Source organism: Eriocheir sinensis, chromosome 27 (genome assembly GCF_024679095.1).
Source record: "Eriocheir sinensis breed Jianghai 21 chromosome 27, ASM2467909v1, whole genome shotgun sequence".
In the NCBI taxonomy this organism is placed as follows: Eukaryota; Metazoa; Arthropoda; class Malacostraca; order Decapoda; family Varunidae; genus Eriocheir; species Eriocheir sinensis.
Genome location: NC_066535.1, coordinates 13985023 through 14012608, shown reverse-complemented (window position 1 = coordinate 14012608; position 27586 = coordinate 13985023). Strand labels below are relative to the sequence as shown.

General features: G+C 38.7%; 1 protein-coding gene across 3 annotated transcripts; it reads right to left on the bottom strand.

Moving 5' to 3' along the window:
• Positions 1-1999: 1999 nt before the first annotated feature.
• LOC127004156 (methyl-CpG-binding domain protein 4-like) lies at positions 2000-25142 on the bottom strand. Of its 3 annotated transcripts, none has more exons than XM_050871614.1 (8): positions 25022-25142; positions 18450-18495; positions 16943-17624; positions 12507-12612; positions 11215-11468; positions 4180-4380; positions 3656-3811; positions 2000-3540 (listed from the first exon to the last, which is right to left on the bottom strand). In XM_050871614.1, coding segments are annotated over exons 1-8 (1629 nt in total). In that variant the 5' UTR covers positions 25024-25142; the 3' UTR covers positions 2000-3358. The 3 variants fall into 3 exon arrangements, with proteins under 3 accessions (XP_050727571.1, XP_050727572.1, XP_050727573.1); XM_050871615.1 differs by having other exon boundaries at positions 11221-11468; XM_050871616.1 differs by lacking the exon at positions 25022-25142 and adding an exon at positions 24814-24925.
• Between the last annotated feature and the right edge of the window lie 2444 nt (positions 25143-27586).

Sequence of the window (27586 nt, the reverse complement as noted above, 5' to 3'; positions counted from 1 at the left end):
TATATCATTTGAAATTTTATTGATTTTTCTATATGTTTATTGGTGTACAGTAAACCCTCGCTTTAACAAGCCAATTGGGGGAAAGGGGGACTTTATATCCGAAAATCCGAGGGATCCAAACTTTTGGTATATGACGAATTTTGTTCATTATCTGAGCTGCAAGTTCCTTATTTCCAACCGATTCTATATATGAATAACAAAGCTTGTTTGTTATATTAGCTGAAAGTTTGTATACTTACATACGTGCAGTCGTCACAAATACTACCCCTATACAGGGAAATTAAAACAATAATTGCAAATTGGACACCATGTTATGCTGACCGACGTGCATGTACAGGCTTGACAAGCCCACCACCGAACATAACCCTGCAATTACCGAGCTCGTTTGGTAAATCCCTGCACGTACTGTAAAGCCAAAAAAATTTAAGCCAAAATTCATTATATCAAGGTCTGTAAAAGCAAGGGTTTACTGTATATATTTTTGATTATCTAATAAAGAAATAATGAGAATAGGAGAGAGTGATACAATGATAAAAATGTTAAGGTCCCTCTCTCTGCTGTACTTAACCTCTTCAATCCGGGGACGTAAATAGACTTATTTCCGGCTCCAGTGTACCATCCATTGACGTATTTGTCCCCCAATATTTGCAGGTTCACTGCTCATAGATTCGCACATTCACAGTTTTTCCCAAAATTGCACAAAATTGTCCGCAAAGGAATTTCCACAGCACCATTCCAAACATTCACAGTCCGCCAGTGGACGATTCACCGTTCCTTAGGGAAAGGACGATATATGCATGCATAAAATATCATAAGTGGCATTATGAGTTGTCCATTCTATAAAAATTTCCATAAAAATAAGAAATGGTTAATAAGATCTGGATCAAAACTACAAGCAGTTATTCAAGTGATAAACATAAACAAACAAGCATGGGCATGGGCAGGTACTGGTGGGTACTTCTAATACAGTATTCTTGATACTGACATGTGATGCATCATACACACATAATGTATGCATATATGAAACTGAATACTGTACTAGCAGTACCCAAAGGTACCAGTACTGAACAATGTGGTACTATTACCATGTCAAATAGCCAGTACTGTGAGTACCAGTACTGGTACCAGTTCAGCTCTACTGCTGACACTCGTTTGTCTATGTTCTCAGCTGAACAGCTACTTGCAGTTATGATCCAGTTTTTATTGCCATTTTCATATTTTTATTACCTGATTTGTAAAGAAAGGAGCATTCATAAGTAAATAATTAACATGGTATGCTATGCTTAAACACCTCGGTTTGAAAAATAAAATGGCAAATACTTCATGGTGAGTACCCAACAGTTAGGTGATATTTAATGACTATGTATTTGTAAGGTTAAGTAAATTACAGTACAGTGTATAGTATGAATAGCTGATGAAGAATACTACTTATGACAATTTGTGCATGTATATACCATCCTTTCCCTAGGAATGGCCAAATCATCCGCTAGCGGACCGTGAATATTTAGAGTGACCCTGCAAAAGTTCCTTTTCGGCAGCCTTTCTGCATTGTGGGTGAAATCCATGAATGTGTGAATCCGCGGTAGTGAAACAGAAAATATGGAGGGTAAGGTGTAGTATAACGTACAGACATGTCAGCGAATGGCACACTGGAGCCTGAAATATACCCTTATACGTCCCCGGATTAAAGGATTGAAAAGGTCGAGGACAGCGTAGAGAGGTTATGTCATCAAAACTGAATCCATACTGATCATCATAGCCACTTTACCAAGCAACCAACAGCATGGCTCTACAAGGCTGACGTGGGGTCAACCTACTCCACCCCAGAGGCTAGGCTATGTGCTGGACTTCAGAAAATAGATCATACCATCAGATGTACAAAAGTGGAAAACTTTGGGAATAACCTTTATCATGAAGTAGAATAGTAACTGAACATGATGATAAAGACTGTCCATATGGGATGCCATATTTTACCACAGGATGGTAATGTAGGGACCAGTTTGTTTTCAGCATCAGGAATACTCAAGTATTTTATTTAATTCTAATATAGACATACTGAGAAACTTTCTATCAGGGTACATGGAATGAAAGTAGAACAATACATGTGAGAAAATAGTTTTGTATGCTCATACCCCAAAAGACTATTTAAATAACATAGATTATTTTGCTGGATAAAATGCTCAGATCCTCTTATTTGGATGGCATATACATAAATTCATACAATTACCTATAGAACACCAATATAGAAAAATAGCAATAATTAGTTTCTCTTGAATAAATGAGAATCAATGTTGAATCTATTTTCATCACAAATGTATGGTAGAACTATTCGTGTGTGTGTGTGGAGAGAGAGAGAGAGAGAGAGAGAGAGAGAGAGAGAGAGATTTTCATAAGGCAGAAATAAATTGGATAAATATTATACATCAATGTTTCCCCTTCCCCCATCCCCTAAAATGATCTCTTATTATTAAGTTCCAAAATGCATATGAAATTACTGCTCTCCACTTCATTTATATTTAGGGACAGTACAACATAAAATAAAATAAAAATAAAAACTAGCGGGCAAATCTTTTACAGGCAGTTCAAGTAATCTGCCTTAGGAATATGCATAATAGTGTTGATATTATCCTCACCAGACCAGAGTGGCTTTGTCTAAAAATATTGTCAGGGCTTTAAAACAATAAAGACAAATGCCCACATCTACAAAATTAGTTTTTAATTCTTATTAATTTATGCAACCACTGTAAGTCTCCTAGAATATTGATAAAGCAATTCTGAATTATTTAAAAATTTGACTGAAACTGATAATTGATTGAAACAAAGGGGAGATGGAAGAAGGTTAACTTACAACACTTGATGGTACAAATAAAAGCAAATTCAAGCTACTGAATTCTCTTAATCCTGATGAGAGAGAGAGAGAGAGAGAGAGAGAGAGAGAGAGAGAGAGAGAGAGAGAGAGAGAGAGAGACTGACATTAAAGCCTCTTTCATTAGATTACACAAACTTAAAACAGTAAGTGAATGGAAAAATTGTTCCCAAGGACTTGAACCAACAGTAGAATTTTATCACTATGCCAACAACCAATTCTTAATAGATTCCATTGTTCCCCTATTCACATTCTGCTGAAAACTCAGTAATGTCCTTGACATACCATTTGTATTCAATCGTATAATAAAACATCCTACCATAATAAACAGAAAATATAAAACTAATTTTTTAGTAAAAGTATTTGTCTGAAATGAGAGATGGTTTCCTTACAATCTGTCATCCCAAACACCTAAGTCTGTTTTTGTACACACTACAGTGAAATCACACTTTGTTCAGGGATGGGATACATTATGAGGAAAAGTGTGAGACACTACTCTATTCCCAAATGCCGGTGGTTGTCCCAAAGCCAGTCAATGTAAAAATTCAGCATGTGGTCTGACGGTTTGATTTTGCGCCACTCATTGACGCAGAAGATTCTGTAGGAGTCATTTCCATATTTTCCTATGCCATGAAGTTCTTTGGGATATACCCATTCCTTCGTTAGATATTCCTCTGAAATCAAGAGTAGGATATAAGTGATATAAGTATGCACATAATACAGAACAAAACATTTATCATAGTTATTCTAGATTCAGAATGCAGTCTACATGTTGACACTAAGAATCACCTGAAAATCTAATGATCATCTTCGCTCTTTTCTCATGTAGCCCAAGAGGTTGTATAAGAGCAGCCATCTCCTCCCAAGAAGCCTTGATAGTATCTTCTGGGGTGGGCCATCTCTCCAGAAACTGCCACAGAATGTTTTTTCCAAGTGCTTCTTCTCCTGGATAATGGATTTTTAAAATATGGTCAGATATACTATAATGAGCAAAACCCAACATAACAGTATGGAAGATTGAGGCTAATCCTGAGCCTCTTATTACCAAAGAAATATACAGCAAGAGTGTCACTAGTGCAGGAATAAGAATGCTTTTCCAGAACTGTTCACCCCTGGACTAACAACTCATTACTTCAAAAGGAAACCATGTGTTATCTCTTACATTTGACAACATTCCTGATTCATAAAGATTATTTAACACTGCATCAGGGATTAAATTGATAGTTTTTCAGAAAAGATAATATTTAACAATATGTCAGAATTAAGCCTGAAAGTACGTTGAATACTGATAAATGGGTAAAATATGCTCTTACCAGTAGTTCTATTGAGGAATATTGTGCCAACCAAGAGCTTCCACGGGTCATGGTAGAGGGACTCTTGGAACAAGTTGAATGGGGAGCGAGGTGGAGTCCATCGTGCACCAGATTTTAGTTTTACTCTGTTTAATTTGTCTCCCTTCGCTTTGAAATACGCACTCTTGCGGTCATCTTTCTTGGCTCGCTTAGGCAGTGGGGCTGGAAAAGAAATCATGGATATATTTGACATTATAAAATTATCCAAGTAAAGAGTTCTACTAATGCATTTCAAAGAATTCAGGTATTTGTTCTGTAGGAAAGACTAAATTGCATTATTTCACATGATTGTCATAGAAAATGAAATGCATGATAGGCAATATTACAACTTTTATCTATGGATGAACAGGCAGATTGAAATAAGATTGGGATTTTACCTACCTGAGTAACTAAAATCTGACAAAAGTGATGGAAATAGAAACAGAACTTAAAATCATATCCAATTTACCAATATTAATATAAATTGATACCTTATTCATTGCTGGTATTCAATAATTTTTCAGCACATCTGTTTATAAATTTCAACTGATGAAACCTTTTCATTTATATCAATGTTTATTGAAAATTGAGACAGGAAGTGTCTTTACATCCTTGTGTAGGTGAAAGTTATTGTTCCATCTTCATTTTCATGACACACACACCCATATATATATATATATATATATATATATATATATATATATATATATATATATATATATATATATATATATATATATATATATATATAATCGAAAAGAAAACAGAGGACAATTCATGACCACCATCAACAGTGCAGCCTTTGTTGACATGAAATGGAAACTTTCAAATATCTTTTGTTGATCTTTCTTAAATGTGCTAAACAAAGTGTGTTAAAAGTCCAAGGCAGGTACTGAATTTTGGCAATAGTCGGACCGAGTATGGTAAACATCAGGGAGTGGGCTGTGGCACCAAGACTAGCGATTTCTGATTCCCAGACTTAAAATTGTTACTTTTTACACATGTCAGAAGGGTGGGGGTTGCATAACTTGGCAAGGCTAGAGCCCCTGTTGTATATATATATATATATATATATATATATATATATATATATATATATATATATATATATATATATATATATATATATATATATATATATATATATATATATATATATATATATATATATATATATATATATATATATATATATATATATATATATATATATATATATATATATATATATATATATATATATATATATATGTGTGTGTGTGTGTGTGTGTGTGTGTGTGAATCATGGGTGTAAATGAGTGAGGAGGGTGAAGATTAGTATTATTTAGAGGAGACAGAACCAAACAAACTGGACCCTTAACAGAATGGCTGATGATGATCTAGCAGCACAGAGAAGTGTCACTAAGTCAATCACATAAATATGCAGTTATTTGTTGGTGGGAAACATCACAAAAGTAAATGATGATAAAGTACAACTCAGAAGGTAAAATCATAATTTGCCTCAATCTCACAAATCATCAAAAAATAGGAGAAAGAGAAAAAAAACGACTCAATGATAAATCTTGGCATAAACACCCTTTTAATTATGATTACCAATATATCTGATGATTTGTGAAGCTGTAGACAACAGGTGTTTTTTCAATCATTTATTCATAAAGTACATCACTTACAAAGAGATATTACAATGTAATGACATTGTGGAAATCTTAATGATTGTTACAAGCTGGATATTGAGTGATTATGCCAAGATAAACATTATTATTGATATCAACCCCAACACAAATCATTCTTTCTACAATATAACGAAAATGTGTATGTGTGTGTGTGTGTGTGTGTGTGTGTGAGAGTGAAAGAAAAATCAAATATATTTACACATCTCTTAGGCTGATATATAAACTGTCTCCATGCCATGATTACAAAAGCACCTCTTTACAATCTACAAACAAATGTTAAAGTAAATAAACAACTGTAAGAGTGTTACAAGGCCATGAAGCTTTTCAATTAATATGAGGTGATGCTAAGAAACACGGAAGAATGGGGTATTGACACATTCTATGCAAACATGTGTGGATTAGTGTGTTGACTGGAGGACTACATGCAAGAAATCTACACCAGTCTAGCAAACACACACACACACACACACACACACACACACACATATATATCTATATATATATATATATATATATATATATATATATATATATATATATATATATATATATATATATATATATATATATATAATGAAATAAATATATAAATAACTGAAAATAAAAACAAATAGCTAATAAATGAAAATGTAAAAACAGCAATAATGACACAGCAGTGGTTGGTGTGAAAGAAAAAGGCAGCTGGCATAATTTAGTGCTAAGAATGTTGAATGTTACTAACTTGGTCGTTAAGTGAGTTAGTGGATGGGAAACCAACAAATTTTCTGAGGTACTCTGCAATGTGATGTGGGACAACCCATAAAAAATGCTACAGGAGAGAAAATACAATGATTTTAAATTCAATCTAGGTTTAGCAAATGATACCCATATAAGCTGCCAAGAAAGAGAGAAAGGGTGCTCAAGATATACATAAATAAAATGCTACTAATAAGAACTGATAGAAAGGACCATGTGTTTTCTTAACCCTGTTATGCATATACCACATAACTTTTAAATGTCTTGCTGTAAAATTCACCGGATACACCAATAATGATAAAACACAATACAGGCTTTAAGAAAAGTTAAGCGAGGAGCGTCAAATTTACACCATCACAGGTAAACACAAGTTTTCCAAAATTAATGAATTTTCACCTCTATTGTAGCTTATCACAGCAGGCTGATTGTTATCATTTTTTCACCAGTGTTCTCCTGGCATGCTTATAAGGTGCTCCCATGGGCAATTTTAATTTTTGCAATGCTTTATTTTCTCTGAAACTGTTCCACTTATCAAAATGTGAATATCTTTAGAAAGAAAGAAGATACTTGAGTACATGTAGCATGCAAAAAGTGTGCAAGAAGCTTTGAGCTAGTCAGTTTAGAAGCATTCGGTTTGTTTGTTTCCTGTGACCAAAAGATTTGACTTAGAAATGATAGTTTTTCTATAAACACCTTGTAATCAATTATTTTGCGAATCAACTGATAAATACTCGCTAATGAGACTATGGGAAGAAATTTGCCTAATAAGTGAAGCTTTATATAGCAAGCAGAGGCTTCTGAGGCAGACAAAGCTTGCAGTCTTGCTATGAAAACTTAATATATGGCCAGTGTTAAAGGGCAAATGAAAGTAGCAGCAGCACAGCCGATTCCTATTCTTTGGGGAAAAAAGTAAAAGGTTTGACTAAACTGCCTAAGAGTCATAGGAAAAATATTTATATAATATGGAAACAGAAAAATAATAAATAAAAATAATAATAAATATAAACTAGGAAAATAAATAACAACTATCATCATGTTTTGCATCAAGACTGTCCTGTGTGTGACATTCTCACGAGTCATCCTTGTCATCCTAATCACACTTGTTAGGGACATGCCTTGCAGAACAAGTCCACGATGTCTATTCTATTAAATATTTTAAAGCAAAGCAAACAAAATATAGTTAATCATATGATACACTGTCTTGCACTTCAAGTCCAGTAATCTCTTCAAAATGGCTTTTGACATGTTTAAGTCTAAGTATCAATCAAATTACACCACCATACCATCTGATGAAAATACTGAACAACTGACTACTGTGGCTAAAACAGCCCAAATTAATAATACAGTAGGCCCTATATTTCTGTTATGCCAGCATTTTTTATGCTAGCTGTAATTCACAAAATGTCTCTGTATCCGTGTGTACAGTAGTGGCATTAAGGTTGTTACTCCTGGTCATGAGTGAGGTCATTGTACTTAGTATCAACATTTATCAAGTGAGAGTATTATCTTTAGCCATTTTTGCAGCAAGTAATATGTAGGATTGTATTATATTTGTCTTTCCTCCAGGCGCAAACTTAAAAAACTGTGGGAATTTGCACAGGAAGCAACAGAGGCAATCAGAACCGTGCTGGGAGGACAGTGTGAACATGTCATTGCCCCTTTGCAATAAGCCATTCAAGACAGCCAACACTTTTTCTCACAAACCCAATATGCTTGTAGGATTATATTATAAACATGTTTCCCACCAGAGATCACTCATGCAGGCATGAAACTTGGCACAGGCAGCAACAAAGTCCTGACAATGTGTTGCTGCCTGTGCTAAGCTCTGTCAGTGCAAGTCTGACTGGGCAGCAGGAAACACAAATATAATATCTTTCTACAAACATTCTAAAAACAAACATTCACCAAATGCAAATTGTAATTCACCGAATGTTTGCCAGTTAGGATGTAAAGAGGATCTGTTGTTTTTGTTGTGCCTAGCCATGAGCTGGAAAATTTTCAAGCCTTGCATTACTGTATTATTATGATAGGATTGATGCTAGACAGATTGTTCCCATCTCAACATGGCCACAACAACAAAGAGCACGATGATATGCATGTGCCTGCCCCACTCCATGTAAACAAACATGGTGTCAGGTGCCTTGGACCAGCATTTGTCACAGATAAAAAGATTCTTACTTGTGTTTAATTATTTTAATTTCATTTGGAATACTTGGACTCCCTGATTTTTCAGACAACCCTTCCCCTCTTTCAGACCAAGAAGTCAAGGGTCCACTGTATAAATTATTTAAGAAATAAAGTAAGCATTTAATTAACCAATATATAAATTAAACCTCAATGGGAAAGGGAAATTCAGCAAAAATTACTCATTAATTTCAACCATTTTTACACCAGCAGTATTCAAGAGCTGTATTCCAACAAACACCAATAGGCAATGTGAATTTTGAATATCATAAACAACATTTACTACGACTAGATATACCCACGCCAAGATTCAATCTAATAAATTCAATTCAACCTAACAAATTTGATTCAACCTAACAAATGCATCCCCTTTTAATGTGCACTATATTTTTTTGCATCACATCAAGCCATTACATATCACCTACACTAATGTATGTGTGTTTGTGTGTGTATATTTAACTCATATCCTGATCACGAGCTGGGCTCGTCATTGCCTCCCGACCCAAGCAAGCTCATTATAGTTGATCTCTGGGTACTGTCGGGACATTCACACACCGCACACCCCATCCCCCTTGCTCAATGGGGAACAGTAACCGCTCCTCTGTAAGTGGAAAAATTCTGGGCCTGAGCAGGGCTCGAACCTCCACCTACCAGACTGTGAAGCCTGGTCAGATCACATGCTGAACTCAACATCACCATCCAATACCCAACCTGCAAGACCTTGGAGCTGCATAGTGATGGATCTAAATGTACGGCTGGGACCTTTGCATTACACCCACACACACCCAGGAGAAAGAACACAACCCCTAGCTTATACATGGTACCCATTCCCTACTGGGCGGACAGAGCACAGACAAAAGGACTTCCTATCTGTCTCCCCTCCACCAAGGAAAGGAACCCAGAACTTACCATGGTGAGCCAAGTGTGTTGACCACCATACTAAGGAACTCTGTGTGTGTGTCCACACATGCATCCACAAGTGTCTATGAATCTTTACAATTGAAGAAAATAGAGAATGAATAGAAAAATACAGGAAAACAATTCTGCAGCCAATGGATCAAATATTAAGGGCCATCACAATTTGAACCACCAGAGAAAATAAATATACTTGGAATTTACTTCCTTAGAGAAGTCTCATGATGGGGCTGGCAGTAGTTCCTATCTAGTAGTTGCTTATGGTACATTAGACCATTTTTGAAAACTGCTTCTAAAAGCCCTCTCCCTCCTTTTATACAATCCTCTCTTTTCATCTTTAACAAGCATTCCTCCTTGTTGATAAAAATATTAAAAAATAGCTTCTTTAAAGAAAAATTGTAGGAATGAAAACTGGTTAAGGTTGAATGATCTAGCCAAAGGAAGAAACATATTCCTTACTTTGGACTTAAATGCTATAAATATGTAAAGCATGTAGCAGGCTTTTTTTCTAACCCTTCAATGCTTTTTTAAAGAAAAAATATTGCCTGCCTTAGCCTCAGAAAAATTGAATTATCCCAAAGGTGCATGCCACCACCTACAATACCCCATAGAAAGTGAGTCATGTGGACAATATATACTACAGAAACAATAAAAAAGCATTCCCAAACCTTCTGACACATGATTTCAAGGTACTCCCAACTACTGTTTCATCTCACAGTTACTGATCAACATCAGCCTTTAATTTCCGATGGCAATACAGCCACACATCCAATTTTAAAAATCAATTTAGAAATAAAAAAATGGTTGAGGAAATAAAGACATCAACCCCTAAAAAGAGGATAAGCCTCCCAACTAAACCCACTGGGGAGATGCAAAGGAGATTAGTAATTATGGATTCCCTACACAAAGGCTAAGTTTACCAACACTCCAACTAAAAGAAAAAGTTGAGAACTATTAACTGCATGAATTCAGAATCCAAGGACACAAAATTGAGTTTGTACTGAACCAGTGATAGCCATGCTACTGGAAAGAGAACAACCACTAAAACTCGATTTCAATTCCAGCCCAAATTTTGGTCAGTTGAGCCAACTACTACTTTTATCCTTCTCAGCTAATATTCACTTTAAAACTTGAGTTCCAGTCCTTGAAAATAAGTCAAAGCTTTTAACTTTTACATAAACATGTAAGGAACAATGTTTGTCATATTTGTATTCTTCATAGGTCTTCTAAGTTGTGCCAGATAATGCCCAGTGCTAGGATGTTTTCACATTTTATAGTGCCAGATAAGAATTCTTGGACCCTCTCAATCAAACTTATTACCTCCTGGTGCGTTTGGCAGGAGGTAGACAGCCACTTGCAGATGCCCTTTTAATGCCAAAATTGTACTTAATTTTTAATTTTCCACTTGCTTTAGACTGTGTTTTGTGCAACAATTCTTTGGAGGTGTTCTTGGAAGTGTTACCCTTCCTCTTAAGCCTAACTTGAAGATTCATCCTCCCTTCACCCTTACCCTCACTTTTGTCTCCTAACTTCCTCTTTCTGTTCGGTTCAGCCTTGGGAGCTTTAGGTGTCTTTGGGGTCTTGGGTGTCTTGGGTGTGGCAGTCTTGGGTGTCTTGATTCCAGCAGGTTTCACCCCCTGAATTGGAGTCCCCATACCAGGCTTCTTGTGGGTGAACAAAATCATGTCCATATCCACCTGAAGCTCGTTTTCTTCACAGTGTTTGGCAACTTCAATCCTTGACCGTAGTTTCTTGCCAAGAGGACTAAAAAATAAAGGAACATTATTAATATTGGAGTTCAACATTCAGTTAATTCCTTTCATTAATAGTAGTTAAACCTTTGCTAATTGCAGTATTTCAAAGTGTTGAATAAAAATCACTATTGCTTTTCATGAGGTGACATGCAAACTATTTATGGTGAGTTTTGTTATATTTGCTTATATAAATTCTTTCCTTCCAACATTATAAGGCTTTAACCTGTACAGTGTTTAGTACGTATATATACGTACCTGTTAGGTAAGTGTTTAGTACGTATATATACGCATGCTCTTTTGGGGGGTTATACGCCCTTTATTTTTGTTTGTGTATGTAACATTGTTCATTGACAGTAAAGAGTAATAATTTGACAAGTCTTCATATTTTTAAATAGATGTTAAATGGCCTTTTTGGACATTTGTCCGCATTCCAACAAAAATCATTATACAAGAAGATAAGTTACTTTCTTCTAGGTAATTACTCCTTGATTCTATAATCAGTAAGGCATGTGGAATTGTAAATTCCGGTTCAGAGTAATCGGAAATGAAAACTGATCGTCGGAAGCTTCGTAGTATAATGTTGAGCTTTGAGAACTACGGTTGTAATACACACAGCCTTGAAACAAGCAGTGTTGCCTGATGCGTATCCAACCACTTTGTTATACATACAATTCCTGTTTATTATTTAGGTTTTTGTGATGTAAAGAAGTACTAATACATTAATCACGCTTTAGGGTTGTGAGAAGTGTTTATAATGGAATGAATATACAATATAGGCTCTAAAAAATTCTAAGATAAATTTCCCTTTCCTAGTATGATATTGTAAGCTCTGAGACGGAGAAAAATAAGAGGACAAACACTCCAGGGTTCCATTCCTCATATATAAATAATATATATATTAAATGATGTTTTTTTTTTTTACATTTTAAGGGGTAAATAAAAAAATACAAAAAAAGTGCAACCTGGCATGACTCCTATCTATGACAAAAGACAACACTGTACGGGTTAAGTAAGAAGCAACAGTTATGTAAAAATTCTGATTACTTACCTGAAATAATAAACGTCAAACTTTCCAGCTGATGCTCCACTGGCACGCTGTACCACTACCCTGGACCAGCCTTCAGGCAGTGGTACACCACCCGACTCATCCATAACTGTACCAACGTGACAAAAATGAGTTACTTATGACAATGAGAATAAAATCAACCTAAGCATAAAGATACTAATAAAAAAATACATCCTACTCACTTCATTGAAGACAAGTAGGTGACAGTACCTTCAGCTTATTTCATACTATCAATGTGAATGGTTGTTAAATTTCAATACTGACTGTAAAATGAGCTTTTAAGTCCTGCTGATATCTGATAAAACTTGAGAGAGAGAGAGAGAGAGAGAGAGAGAGAGAGAGAGAGAGAGAGAGAGAGAGAGAGTGTGTGTGTGTGCATGTGTGTGTGTGTGTTTGTGTTTGTTTGTGTGTGTGTGTGTGTTTGTATTTGTGTGTGTGTGTGTGTGTGTGTGTGTGTTTGTATTTGTGTGTGTGTGTGTGTGTGAAGTGAATGAGTGCTGCAGGCTCCAGCACTTTCTGAGTAGCTGTTGGAGGTGGACATATAAGGCGTTTGGAGGTAAAGGAGCGACATCACCAAATCTGGCATTTTTAGTTAAGTGTACCATGCGATAAGCACACACATTTTCTATGATTTCCTAAAACAGTGCAAGGTATACTGACCCTTATAACAAGAGAGTCGAGGGTGTACTAGCAATAAGTGCGAACAAAAATTCCTTATTATCATCTAATGGTTGTCGAAGGTAAAGAGGTGACATCGCCAGCAGCATGAGAACCAATGAGGAGCTGGTTTTCCCGCCCTACCCGCTGCTCCACCAATCACAGCCGCGCTGCCCACCAAGCAGAGCGTCTGAGTTAAAGCCCGGGAAGTAAACATTGTCCTCAGGACTCCTCACATTATCATTATAAAAATTCAAAAAAATCAGTATTTTGGTTTAAAATGAAATGGTTCATACCGCAGTTTAGGCGAACATAGATTTTAAAAATTCACATACATCATGGATATCCCAATTATCATAACCAGTTTCCAAATTGAGGTATAAAAATCTAGTAATAAAATTGATTTATCTTTCAACACACACACACACACACACACACACACACACACACACACACAAAAAAAAAAAAAAAAAAAAAAAAAAAAAGTTATACAGCTTGGCCATACAATTAAAATGAATACAAACAATAGCTTGGTAAGTCAAGAGGAAAGTGCACAGTACACATAGCTAAACTTTGAATGCTATTTACTCAAAACTAGGTTTTGGTGATGTCGCCCCTTTACCTCCAGACGCCTCATATATGCTTATGCCTCTTTCATTCTACCCATCATATTTCAATATTAATTTTCCTGCATGTCCTCACTTCTTTCCCCCTTTACAGTCTTCCCATAAGCCTAAGGCCCTCCACTCTGGATTCATACACCCTTTTTACCATTCTACTCTCATCCATTCTAACTGTATGTACTTATAAACCTTAACACCCTATCATTTAATACATCTAGCATGTGCTTGCAACCACAACAACTATCACATCTCCTCATTTCTCATCTAATCCACTCTCCTGACTCCACATGTCACATTTAGACACTTCATAGCCAGCACATCCATTTTCTCCCTGTTTCTAGCATTAGTGTTCATCCATCACACTCATTTACACTCAAGGCACCACAATACCTTCGACCCTTTCCTTCCTTCCCACTATGCTTTGGTTTCAAGTCCATCCTGCCATCAGGCTACATCCACCGAAAGCATTCCACTTCCTCCAAGTGTGTGCCTTCCATTCTCAGTCAACCTCCCATATAGTCCATCCCTGCCACACCTCATCATCTTACTCTTTCTCGTAACTTTCCCACCAAGTCTTCTCCAACAAACCCGCTCCTCTTCCAAGTACTACCACTCTCCTCATCTCACATGCAACCCAATCCATTAACAAACTGAACACACAAGCAGACAAGACAGCCCATTTTCACACACACAAAAAAATAATAATAATACAGAGCCTGTGAAGAATGAAGTAATGGAGAAAAAAAGTGGAGTCATCAAAGGAAGCCCTGAAAGTAGTATACACAGCCAGGAAAAGAGAAAATGTTAAAATGCCAAAAATTCTTACAATAAGTTACACAATTCTTCATAACAGCTTTAATAATTATTGTACATGTACTTTAATATTATTGTACATGTAACCCCTAAAGACCAGGTGGGTCTCATGCTCACCATGCAGAATAATCGGCATATTTGCTCAAACTGCCATGTTTTCCACTTCAAATGAATAAAAAACTTCTGAAGCAGTACAAATATGAGAAGTGTCACTATATACTTGACTCCTTTTATGTTATGCAGAAACAACTAGTTTCCTAGATGTCTTTGTTTCATCACAGTGAGTTGATGAAATGAATCATTTTTCGTCCCACCGCCATCAAGTCACCATTCCCAACTCATCAATGTGTTCAAGTGCATAGTCAAGACTTTGGCCCCTCATACCAGTCATGATACATTACACTAGTGATTATTAAGTTACATTGTTATTTTTCATTACTATTATTATTATTAGTAGTAGTAGTAGTAGTATTGGTGGTAGTAGTAGTAGTAGTATAGCTTCATCTCACTCCTGAATTTTGTTGGCCAAGGTTAGCACTCTAATGCAAATATCAGGATGAGGCCAACCACATACAGTAATACCTCGGTTTATGAGTGCCTTAGTTTACGAGCATTTTGATTCATTAGCAATACGAAATCATTAAAAAATGCCTTGGTTTACAAGTGGTGACTTGGTGTACGAGCATCCTGTTTGTACAATTCAAAGACGCGAGTGTGGGTTCCCTTTGTTCACTGCAAAACAAGAGAACTCAGAGCGGAAAACAAAGGGAATGGGATCTGAAGTCGGTGTCACACTGGGCCTTTTTCCTCCAATCGCGTTTGCAGCTGGTGCAACCGGCAACTCCAACTTTTCTGGGTGTGCGTTACACATGATCAAGGTCAGTTGCCTGTATCAACAACGAAAACAAATTAGTCACCCTGTATCCATATGGCGCCGGCTGCAACAATAAGGCCGGTGTCACACTGGGTGGTTTTGCCGTGAGGTGGGGAAGGGCAGCGGCGGCTGCGCCTAACCAGTACCATGTCACATTGGGCGATTTCGCCGCGCGGCAGCACTAACCTCAAGGTTGTTTGTGTCATTGAGGCACAAGGATCACTTAAAGAGCCAACATGTCTGATAAATTGGGTTCACCCATTTCATGCTGAGAGGGAAACTAGTGAAAAGTTTGAGAAGTTTTTATGAGAATATAAGGAAATATGCTGAAAAGTTCCTTGACTATTACTGAATGACCAAGGCTTCATTTGATAAATTTCTGCAAGTTCTAAGGCCTCACATCTCCAAGCAAAACACACAGTTCAGGAGGGCAATATCTGCTAGGGAAAGATTGACAAGTACAGTAATTAAACAAACAAATCAACGGCAAACATAGTGGTCGACTGCACAGCGGAACTGTCCAGTGTGACCACATGCATTAAACTGTGTGTTGTGTCCTCAATCCCGGCGGGAAGCGGCAGCGCGGCAGGGTGGTTCTGCCGCAGCATGATGTGGTGTTGGGCGGCTGGTGTTACCGCAAAAGCAGTGAAACCGCCCAGTGTGACACCAGCCTAAGGGCTGCTGTGGCTTGTGGTGCTGTTACTCAAATTATGGACTTGTTGCTTCAGTTAAATGGAAGAAAGAAGCGGTTGTGGGTACTATCATGCATTCAAAGAAGGGAAGACAGGAGTGTTTATCCAAACCAACAACTCGCTCCTGGTTGGGTGTACGGGCAACCATGGTTGCTCCTAGCTCCAACGGTTGGAGGAAACCGCTCAGTGTGACACTGCCTTTAGTCTGCGTTGTACACTCGCAGAGGAAGCACCCGCATGCCTATGTCTGCTTACGTTTGTACTTTAGTGTGCTAACTTTGTTTTTTCAGCACTATATTATTACTATATAATTTATATATTATAATATATTATATATATTATTTATCATTGCTATTTGTTAGTAAAATTACTTTTATTCTGTGTAAAATAACATGTAAAATGTTTTCTATGTTAATATTCTTTGGGATATGGGCCGCAATAATGTGATTCACATTAATTTAGATGGGAAAATTCATTTTGGTTTATGAGTGTTTTGGTTTGCGACAAAATTTCGGAATGAATTAAACTCGTAAACTGAGGTATGACTGTATTACCATATAGACACCACACGTGGTGGAATCTACTCTTATTTAGCGTATTATAGACCTAGATAATTACGGATTGCCTTTGAGCTCAAAATCAGCCAAATATTTTAATGATGTACACCACACACATCTCACCTGCCTTTGACCCTATCCCACTCGTGGCATGCATGTGTGTCACTGGCCTTTAGGGGTTAATGAAACAAGGGTAACTAACCTTTAGCTGGCTTTCGTGGACTTTTGACCTCTGCAGCAGCACCCTTCCTTTTCTTCGCTACAACCTTTCTTCTGCCTGCTGGGGTAGGAGTCTTTGAAGCCTGTAGAGTTTCCTTGCTAGCCTCTTTAGATTCTTCCTTTTCCTCCTTAATAACTGGCTCTCCTTCAACTCCTGAATTTTCAGCATTTTTCTTTACCTCTTCTGTTTTTTCTGCCTCTGTACTCTCAGGAGTTTCCTTTGACAATTCTTCTGTTTTCTCTTTATCACTTTCCTCATTTTCCTTCAGAGGCTCTTCCTGTTTTATATTATCTGTCTGAAATACATGGCTGTCCCCATTATCACTGTCTTTAACTTCTTTAGTTTTTGCTTCTGTCTTAGCTTCACTACCATCAGCAATGGTGTCCTTTTCTGTATTTTTTTCACTACTGTCATCAGCTTCTATCTTAGCAACACCATCTGTCTTTTCAGCTTTTGAGTCATCTTTACTGTCTGTATCTTTGGTAGAGTTCTGACCTTCACTTGAATCATTATCTTTGCTGGTTGTCTGTTCTACACTTTTGTCTGTACCATTTACAACCTTTTCCTCTGCACCCTTCTTTTCCTTCTTCATCTTGCTGGCAGGGACTGTCTTTTCTTCCTCTTCGGTCACTGTTTCATCTGATGTTCCATTCATGACACTTTTCTAGGAGGAAGTAGTGAATTAGTTATATGCTAGATAGAAGTAATTATATAAGCAATATCAAGTAACTAATAAGTCAACTTAACCTAATTTTGGTTAATCAAAAGTAAATACTGGTGAAATACCACTTTTATCCTTAACTATACTAATTTTCTTGTATTCTCTATTCATTGTTAACAATTATGTGAAAAAAAATAAAAATAAAAATAAAGTTTACATAGTTTAGCACCAGGAAAGAAGGTTGATGCATAGGGCCGCATTACAAGTCGAATCTGAGAAGTTTTGGGTCCCTACAGTGTTCGATTTAGGGGCCATATTACAAGTTGAATCCAGGAAGTTTGAGCTCCCTAGAGTTATTCATCCCGAACTCTGTAGGGACCCAAAACTTCTCGGATTCGACTTGTCATACAGCCCATGTTCCCTTTATGAGTGACTGGAGACTACTTATGCCAAGCCTCAGTGCCTGGAGCAAGTAATGGAATGCAAATGGCAACACAGCTCTCTCCTGCATTACTAAGTGATGCAGGTGATTTTGAGGATTACAATTTTTGACCAATGACATTATTTTCAATAACTACCCAACAATCACATGCTTTGTTTTTCTTTCAGTCTTTGACCAGAACACTTTTGGAATGTCAGTGAGTTTTTCACTTGACATGTTTACAATTAAACTCCTCTTTCCTTAGTTTACAATAAATCCAAAACAAAATGACAGTTTCAGGAAGAAAAATAATACATGAAGTCAGCACAAAAGTATGAATGAACTCAGGTTTACTTAAGTATTCTTAAAAAGCATAATTATGATGAGAGATTGCTTTGGACACTAACCTCATTGTCTTCCTGTATCACTTCAGCAACTGTCTTGATCTTGTTCCTGTAATGCAAAATAATATTAATAATACATTAGTTGTGTACATAACTACAAGCATTAAAAATAACAGTACCGTATGAATTCATCTTGAAATGAAAATATGAATAAATGCAATGTAAAAGGTAGTAATAAACAGAAGGCAAAAATAAATCAAACAAGGAAAGATAAGTAAGTACACCCAACCTCCTGCTATCATGCCTAATAGGGAATGCAATGTAAGTAGTTACATATTGCCACAATTTATCATTTCTAATTTCCTTCTGCTGGCAATGCAGATTGCTCATCTACGCAAGGTAGAAAGACACCTACCGAAATGGGCGTAAGTCACTCCCAGTGAGGTATATATGGGAAGTGAGGAGGGTGCTTAAGTCCTCCAAAGACTCTTCCCATGTCCTTACTTTCCGTTTCCCTATTGTCTTATCAACACCAGAGAGTAGTTCAGCAGGCTCCCTAAAGACAGATCCTCTCTTTCTGCACCACACTACATTCACACAACATACAGACCATTTCCCAAAATTTTACAAATTCAAAATGGCGTACTTTAACATGGCCTCAGAGTCCCTGCCTGCAGGGGGGGGGGGGGGTAACACAAATTCCCCCCGGGAGGACTCCCCTTCTGGCTGCCGACTTGAGAAGTGTCTTGATAACTCCTCAGACCTCTTTCTTATCAATTTCTGCAACATTCGCAGTTTTCGTTCCAATTTCCATTCTGAGGAGCACCATCTCTCCTCTAAACCTCACCTTCTCTTCCTCACTGAAACACAGGTCTCGGTGGTTACTGACAGCAATCTCTACTCTGTTCTCTCCTACTATCTCTATCCCGAATTTCAATCTAAAGCTGGATACTGCGCCTACGTGCGCAACGACATCACTTGCTCTCGTGCCCACAACCTTGACTCTTCTGAATTTTCCACCATCTGGCTAAGACTTCATTGTCATTCTATTACTATATACATCTGTGCTGTTTATCTCTCACCCAACTCTACAAACTATGTAAAATTCTTTGACTATGTACTTGATCTCTAAAGTGGAGCACATCTTGACCCACTCTCCTTTCACTGAAATCTCCATCCTAGGAGATTTCAATGTTCATCATTACCCTTGGCTTTCATCCTCTTTTACTGACCAGCCTGGTGAAGAAGCCTACAACTTTGCTATCCTCAATGATCTAGAGCAGTTGGTTCAGCTCCCTACACGTATTCCCGACCGTCTTAGAGACAGGCCCAACATACTAGACCTTTTCCTTACCTCTAACCCTTCTGCTTACTCTGTCAAACTGTTCTCTCCGTTGAGCTCCTCCGATCACAACCTTATTTCTGTATCCTGTCCTATCGCTCCTGTACAGCCTCTGGACCTACCGAAGAGGCGATGCTTCTGGCATTTTGCTTTTCCTCAGTGGGACGACCTGAGGATGTACTTTTACGATTTCCAATGGAATGATTACTGCTTCCAGGAGAGACCCCTCTGTGTGTGCCCAGCGCATCACAGAGGTGATTGTCTCTGGAATGGAGGCACACATTCCACGTACTTCCTCTACTCCTCATGCTAAAAAGCCTTGGTTTAATCACGCTTGTTCTCATGCTATCAAAGATAGAGAGGCAGCTCAGAAAAGGTACCAGAGCCTTTGCACTCCTGCTAACCATGATCTTTACATTTCTGCCCGGAATCGTGCCAAATCTATTCTTCGACTTACCAAAAGCTCTTTCATCCATAGTAAATGTCAAAACCTTGCTTTTTCTAATTCTTCCAGAGACTTTGGCACCTAGCCAAAAATATCTCCTCCAATTTCACTTCTTCATCTTTCCCTCCTCTCCTTAACCCTAATGGCAGCACCGCCATCTCATCTATCTCTAAGGCTGAACTCTTCTCTCATACTTTCTGTACAAACTCCACTCAGGACGATTCTGGGCATATTCCTACCATTCATCCCCCTCTTACTCCTTTATGCCTGTTATTAAGATTCTTAAGGGGGGAGTCCGGTTTGGAGACCCCAAAAATATTAAAAAAATGACTTTGTGAAAAAAATATATTTGGTAGGTATACATTTTGGCAACTATCTCGCAGATTGAAGATGATAAAAAAAAACTCATAGTAAACCTGAAAAAAGCTTCCTAGTGTGTTTTAACGGGATCGCGATCCATCAATAAACTTTATCAGCCCATATCTCAAAACATAAGTTATTCCCCTTCTAACGTTAACCTTGGAGCCAGTTTTAGCTTGATTTCAATGAAACAAAGACTAAAAGGCAGAGGAATACTTTCTCTTCAAATCATCGTCGCTGTTTTTTTATATATGTCTGGTTTAATTTTATATTAATATTTTTTTGGTCAAAAAAAGGCAAAAAAAAAAAAAAAAAAAAAAAAATCATAAAACAAATTCAAAAGTTGAAATGAAAAATCTAACGACGAAGAAACATTTCATATTATAACGTCTCTAAGTCACAGAAAAATGAAGGTTGTGGGGCCAATAATAACGACGGAGATTCGCTTTTAAATTTTCGTTGTAGTTGTAGTTGGAGGGGGGGGGAGGGGGACAAGAATGGGGGTCAATGTCTAATGTTGATGTAAATGATGCCAATACTTCACAACATAAAAATCAGAGCGATTCATGCATATTTACCGGAGATATGGCACCCCCGATCTAAACCGGACTCTCCCCTTAAGAATGACGTTTTCTATGCCCCCTCTGGCCTTAACTCTCAGAAGGCTAATGGACCTGATGTCGTGTCGTGGTATTTATACAAAATCTGTTATTATCCTAAAAACAATCAATCTTAACACTATATGACCTTATTGGATTATCCAATTATTTAATTAAATTCATTGAAAAGTAGTAAAATGCTCAAATATGAGAAGAAGCGAGAGGTGCTGAGGGTGCATGGCAAGGTGCAGAGTGAGGCTGACCCCGCAGCGGGCAACACCCCATCAGGCAGTTTCAAATGGAAGTACAAAAGCCCCCTGCCGTTCATGGCCTCACTGTTCACGGATTCGCTTATATGTGGGTAGGGTATTTGTGACACCCCCCGCCGAACGTGAATGAAAACTCGTGCATACACGGTCTGTAGCGCCCAGCTCAGTACAGACACCCCTAATCAAAAACAAATGTGTAATAAAGAAAATAACTTTTTCTATGCAGGGTATTGGGATAAACCATCCACATATTATTGGGTTAGAATGGAAAAGTTATTCAGAGTAGAGATGCATCGGACATCCGCATCCGCATCCAGGAACTTGACAGGCAACATTTACCACCTCCTGTGGCTTGGCAGGGGAAACAGGCGTGCTGGTGCGGAGATGAGGCACCATGCGTATGGGGGCAGGGGGGTTAACTAGACGTGGACTTGTCAGGTCGAGACTGGGAACTCACCGCGCCGCCGCCGCATTCCGCCCAAAAAACGCCAAAATATTTACTTTCCCCACCACCCAAAAATCGACAAAAATATTATTAGGCACGCATATTAATGCAATAATTAGCGGTGACCAACCACTTTCAAAGATCTCTCTCTCTCTCTCTCTCTCTCTCTCTCTCTCTCTCTCTCTCTCTCTCTCTCTCTCTCTCGTTACTTTCTTTATACACTGAATATATATCCCAAATGATTATAGCCATTATTGATGAGGAAGAATGAGACAGGAGATTAGAAGAAGAGGATGGAGGGATAACTACAGTGTTAGGTCTGTACAGCGATAGAAAGGAATCCGATCAAATGGTGAAAAGTATGAAAAATTTCCTTGTGAAAAGTTGGGAAAACAGACAGAATAATTGTTGAAACTTACAAAACAGGAAGTGATAGAAGAAAGAAGTGAACAACCTAAAAGCGATACAAAGCGGAACAGGTTACAAGAAGACAAGACAGTTTGTTTACCACATCCGAGTGAAGGTGGCAGCACTCTATAGTGGAGTTTATACAGCCTTTTTTAGTTTACCATGGCCTCCAAGCGTTTTTCCACGTCTTCTTCAGGCGTGAAGAAGCCACGACGTGTGATTTATGTTTATGTAAAACTATATAACAATGTTTACAAATGCCTTAGAAATCCATTTTTTTATTCGATCAAGATGGTAGAACGAAACCCTATTTTCCCTATCTGAGCATAGTCCCATCGATCGCGGATTCGTGGATCATGGGAATCTCGCGGAACCAAATACCTGTGAACGGTGGAGGGCTTCTGTACTATAGTTATGAGTTAGAGGAATGAATAATTAGAATGATTTACAGCTGTTCTGGAGAGACTCTTGGATGACATGCTCAGATCAGACGGGAAGAAGATATGGGGCACTGAAAAGGATATCGATGGAAAATGTGAGTTCTTGGTGAGAGAATGGATGATTAGAAAGTGAGAGAAAAACTAGACTGGACTGAACATGAATGATTATCATGGTAAGTGCTGAGGAGGGTGAGAAAGCCTGTTTATCCCCCTCTTTATTATTTTGTGGAAAAACGCAACCAAATGTTATCACATAGTCAACAACGACAAATTGGACCCCAACCAAGACCAAAACCACGGTTACTATGAGGAGGATGGGTGGGAGTCATGCACCACCATATGCAGGCTCATCATGGAATGTTCCAGTTCTGCAGGAAATGCACACCACAGGTAAATGAAAAATTAAAATAAAAAAGAATAAAGATACCTATGGTTAGAGAATGGGACAGCAGATTAGAAGAAGAGGATGGAGGGATAACTACAATATTAGGTCTGTATGGCGATAGAAGGGTATCCGATCAAATGGTGAAAAGTATGAAAAATTTCCTTGTGAAAAGTTGGGCGGGCAGGAGCTCGGTTATCTCCTCTTTTGCCGATGATACCACTGTAAGTCATACTACCACCACCATGCAGGGAGTCGCCCACTTACAAAAAGACCTCAACAAAGTGTATACTTGGGCCGCAACCAACAACATGACATTCAACGAGGACAAATTTGAAATGCTGAGATGACCTGACCGTCAAGACGTCCACTTCGCTGCTCACAGAAGGAGGGCAACAAATATCTGGACAGCCACATGTAAAGTGCCTTGGGGTTCACCTCAGCAACAACGGTTCCTTCTCACACCACATCACAGAAACAGTGAAGAAGGCAAAGGCAATGACAGGCTGGGTCCTTAGCACATTTGCTTCCAGAGAACCCAAGGTAATGTTAACCCTCTGGAAGGCCCTGGTGCAACCTACGCTGGACTACTGAAGCCAGCTGTGGTCACCACACAAGAAGGGCGATGTGCAGAGGCTTGAAACTGTGCAGAGATCCTTCACAAGACAATTCAGAGGGTTACGTCACCTAAATTACTGGGAGCGTCTGCCGAAACTAGGGCTCTATTCACAACAGAGAAGGGAGAGGTATCGGGCCATATACTTATGGAAATTTTTTAAAGGTCACTGGTGCACTGCAAGAGCACGTCAATCAGTGGACCGGATGAAAGTGCAGCAGAAGATCCCTCCCAACAAGAGCCCCAGGTGGAAGCAGGACCCTGCTGGCCTCCAGTCTGTCCCATGAAGGGCCATGAATCTTTAACAGCCTGCCTAAGGAAGTCTGAAACCTAACAGGTTGCCCGGTAAACAGGTTTAAGAATGGGCTGGCTGGACAAGCTGCTACAAAGTCCCAGACGAACCTCCAGTGCCAGGCTACAATGCAAGATGTAGTACTTCGAAACATTACCGGACCAAATCACCCTGTTGAGCAGGGATGGCAGGACCGGGAGCAGTGGTGGACCACCAAAACTGTGAGGCGGAGCCTCTTAACAAAACCAAGTGAACCAAGTAAGCAAGATTTGCAGAGCTTAAATATTTCTGATACCTACATGTGTAAGATACACTACCCAGTGTGTCACTTGTCAGTGGAGGTGCAGTAGGCTTAAGTAATTAAATGTTCCACCACCCCAAAAAAATAATCACATAAAAAAAGCATCATATTTTACTGATATTATTAGGCAGTGTCACTGAAAGTAGACTACTCAACTCTTCAGTGTGAATCCCCTGCTCAGTAAATAGCCTCTTTCTAAACTCATCCACCTCAACTTACACCGCACAGTTCTATTCAGCCCAAGGCCCAGGCGAGGCGCTCCAACACCCAGGGTCAGGTGTACGGGGTTGAAGTCGCCACCACAGTATTATGAAAAGGTAATTTCCTACAGGCACTAACCGCTCTGAACACAGCAGCCCCTTGACGCTGAGTGCTGGCTTTGTCCCCTACGAAGGCACTCCCTCTATGAGACACGAACGTTCCCTCTTGTACACATACACACACACACACTGCACGCCGACCAGGAGGGAAATAAGGAATACACAGGAAGGAGGATATGGATATAGACACCAAAGAAGCATTACAAACCGCCAGAGGTCAACAGGAGATTAAGAATAACAGGACACCACGGAACCGCGGCACAAGGTCAACCTCCACACGGGAAGGCGAGAAGCAACCACACCGCCGCGGCACCAGCAGGGGAACGCCGCTTTTCCGTCCCCTGCCTCCCCCACTGTCCACAACACCTACACCATGAAGCTCAAACGCCCACAGAGGGTTATGGCGCGATACTTACATGGTGGTGAGATGATAAAAAGGGTAAATAAACAGCACAAGAGAGGACGAACGCTGCCTCTTCTTCCCACTAGTGCGTCGCGGCGCCACAACAACCCACTCGTCCGGCCACTCGGTCTCCCTCGGCACGGGCTTCGTCTTCCTCTTTTCCCTCCTTTTTCTTCTTTTTTGGCCTGTTCTGCTCTGTGTTGCTTCTTATTTAGTTTATCCTTGGTTCTTCTTCACACTACGCACTTTAGTTGGTTCTCTGCTCATGCTTAAATGCTGTACTTTGCCCTGAGCTCTGTTTTTTCTGTACGGTTTGCTTCTTTTTCTTCGTTTTTTGACCTGTTCTGCTTTGAATTGCTTCCTATTTAAGTCCTCTTTGGTTCTTCTTTCTTCGTTCTTCTTCTTTCCTCTTGTTTCCTCTTTCTTCGCCTCTTATTTAGGTCTTCCTTGGGTCTTCTTTCTTGTTTTTTTACCTGTTCTCGCTTAATTTGTATTGCTTCTTATTTAGGGTAGGGCCTATTTGGTTCTTCTTTACACTTAGATGCTTAATTCATCCTGCCCAAATCTCTCTGTTTTTCCTCAGTACACTTTGCCTACTACACAGTCTATAGCTTTTCCTTCTCTATTTTTTCTTTTATTTAAACTTAATTATACTTTGGTCTTGTTTTGCATTTCCATCTTCTGTCCATTTGTTTGTTTGCTACTGTTACACTTGTTCTTTGTTTTTCTCTTTTTCTGCTGTATTCCTTTTCCCAACACTGCATATTCTCCTAATTCTTCTTTTACTCAATTCTGCTTTGTCCTAGCTCGCCATGGGTATTATAACGGAAGCAATTAAACTGAGCTCTGTAATGTATATTTGTACATGTCGAATACATAAATCAATGGTCCAATAAGGAGAATTAAGACAGATGAGAAAAAAAATCTCCCGAACCTTATTCTGACCATTTTTCTCAGTGATTACGTATGTTAATGGCGTTAACTTGGGTCATGATCATACATAGTGGTAAAAGTGAAGCATGAAGAACGGAGACAAGCATTATAAGGCCGCAATGTGCCCTGTCCGGCTACACGCCACCTGTCTTGGGTCAGGCGGGGACAGTCCTCCGCGCCAAAGTCGAGGCCGGCGCCGTCAGCGTCCGCCATCACCCCCGCCTCCACCTGAGCACAATTTTGGCGGTAATGGTTTGTCCCTTACAGCAAAGGACGTTTATTTCAATGATTCTGTCCGTTTAGACTTGCTGTTTTATTTTTCCCGACACTTTTTAACATAAAACGGCAGTTGGAACTATACTTTTTTGTCGACAACGTGTTGAATTGCATCAGTCATCTCATGACTCGAGGAAGTTATTTTCCTCCCCGAAGAGTTAAACAAAGACAACTGACTGGGTCCCATTGTCAACCAGCAGCTCACTATTCTATCTCAAATATCTCAGATTATTTATATTGGTACTCGGGTACGATTTTATATATATATATATATATATATATATATATATATATATATATATATATATATATATATATATATATTATATATATATATATATATATATATATATATATATATATATATATATATATATATATATATATATATATATATATATATATATATATATATATATATATATATATATATATATATATATATATATATATATATATATATATATATATATATATATATATATATATATATATTGTGTGTGTGTGTGTGTACGTGTGTGTAGCATATAGCACGTACAGTACGTCCCAGCAAACATTGAAAGTACGGGCCGATGCCGGCAAATAGCGGAACATCGGGATAGAGGTAACAAAATGTAGTGCCAGTACAGGGCCGATTTGAATGGGGTGCTGCACTGAACTGACCTGCTATCTGGTGGCCCTGCTGGAACTACCGAATATTAACACGCACGTTGAAAAATTTGTGGCCGCCCCACACCAACAGTCCTGTCACTGCATGTGTCACCGTCGTGGGTCGTGGGTCGGTCGTGAAGCAGTATCAGATGCTTCGATCGTGATGCGGCCGCAGCTTGCCGGGATGCAGCCACCGAAAAAAAAAAAAAAAAAAAAAAAAAAAAAGCGACTGCGTCAGAACTCGTGACTGATCGACTGACGTACCACGACTGCGACACGCAGAGTTGCAGACGTGGTGCATTCGTGTCAGAAATTAATCTCTCTCTCTCGATCTCTCTCGTGTGTGTGTATGTGTGTGATTTACATTAATATTTATATAATTAGCATATGTATATCACCTCAAGCAGAGAGAGAGAGAGAGAGAGAGGGGAGTTGATTGGGTTGCAGCGGGAGTCTTTGGAAATTGAAATATGTGAAACCCACCACAGGCCCAAGGGCCAATGCGACGGAGATGAGCACTGCAGCCACGCACAACTATCGCGTATGCCCCAGCTTTACATTTCCCTTGACAAGACCTTAGGAGACTGAAGAGAGTCATCATATTAAATTCATAGTCCATCCTGCCCAATTTACCGAACAACCAATAGTGTGGATTTGCAGTGCTGACATGGAGTCGATCTACAGTGCTTCAAAGGCGGGGCTATTTACCAGACCTTAA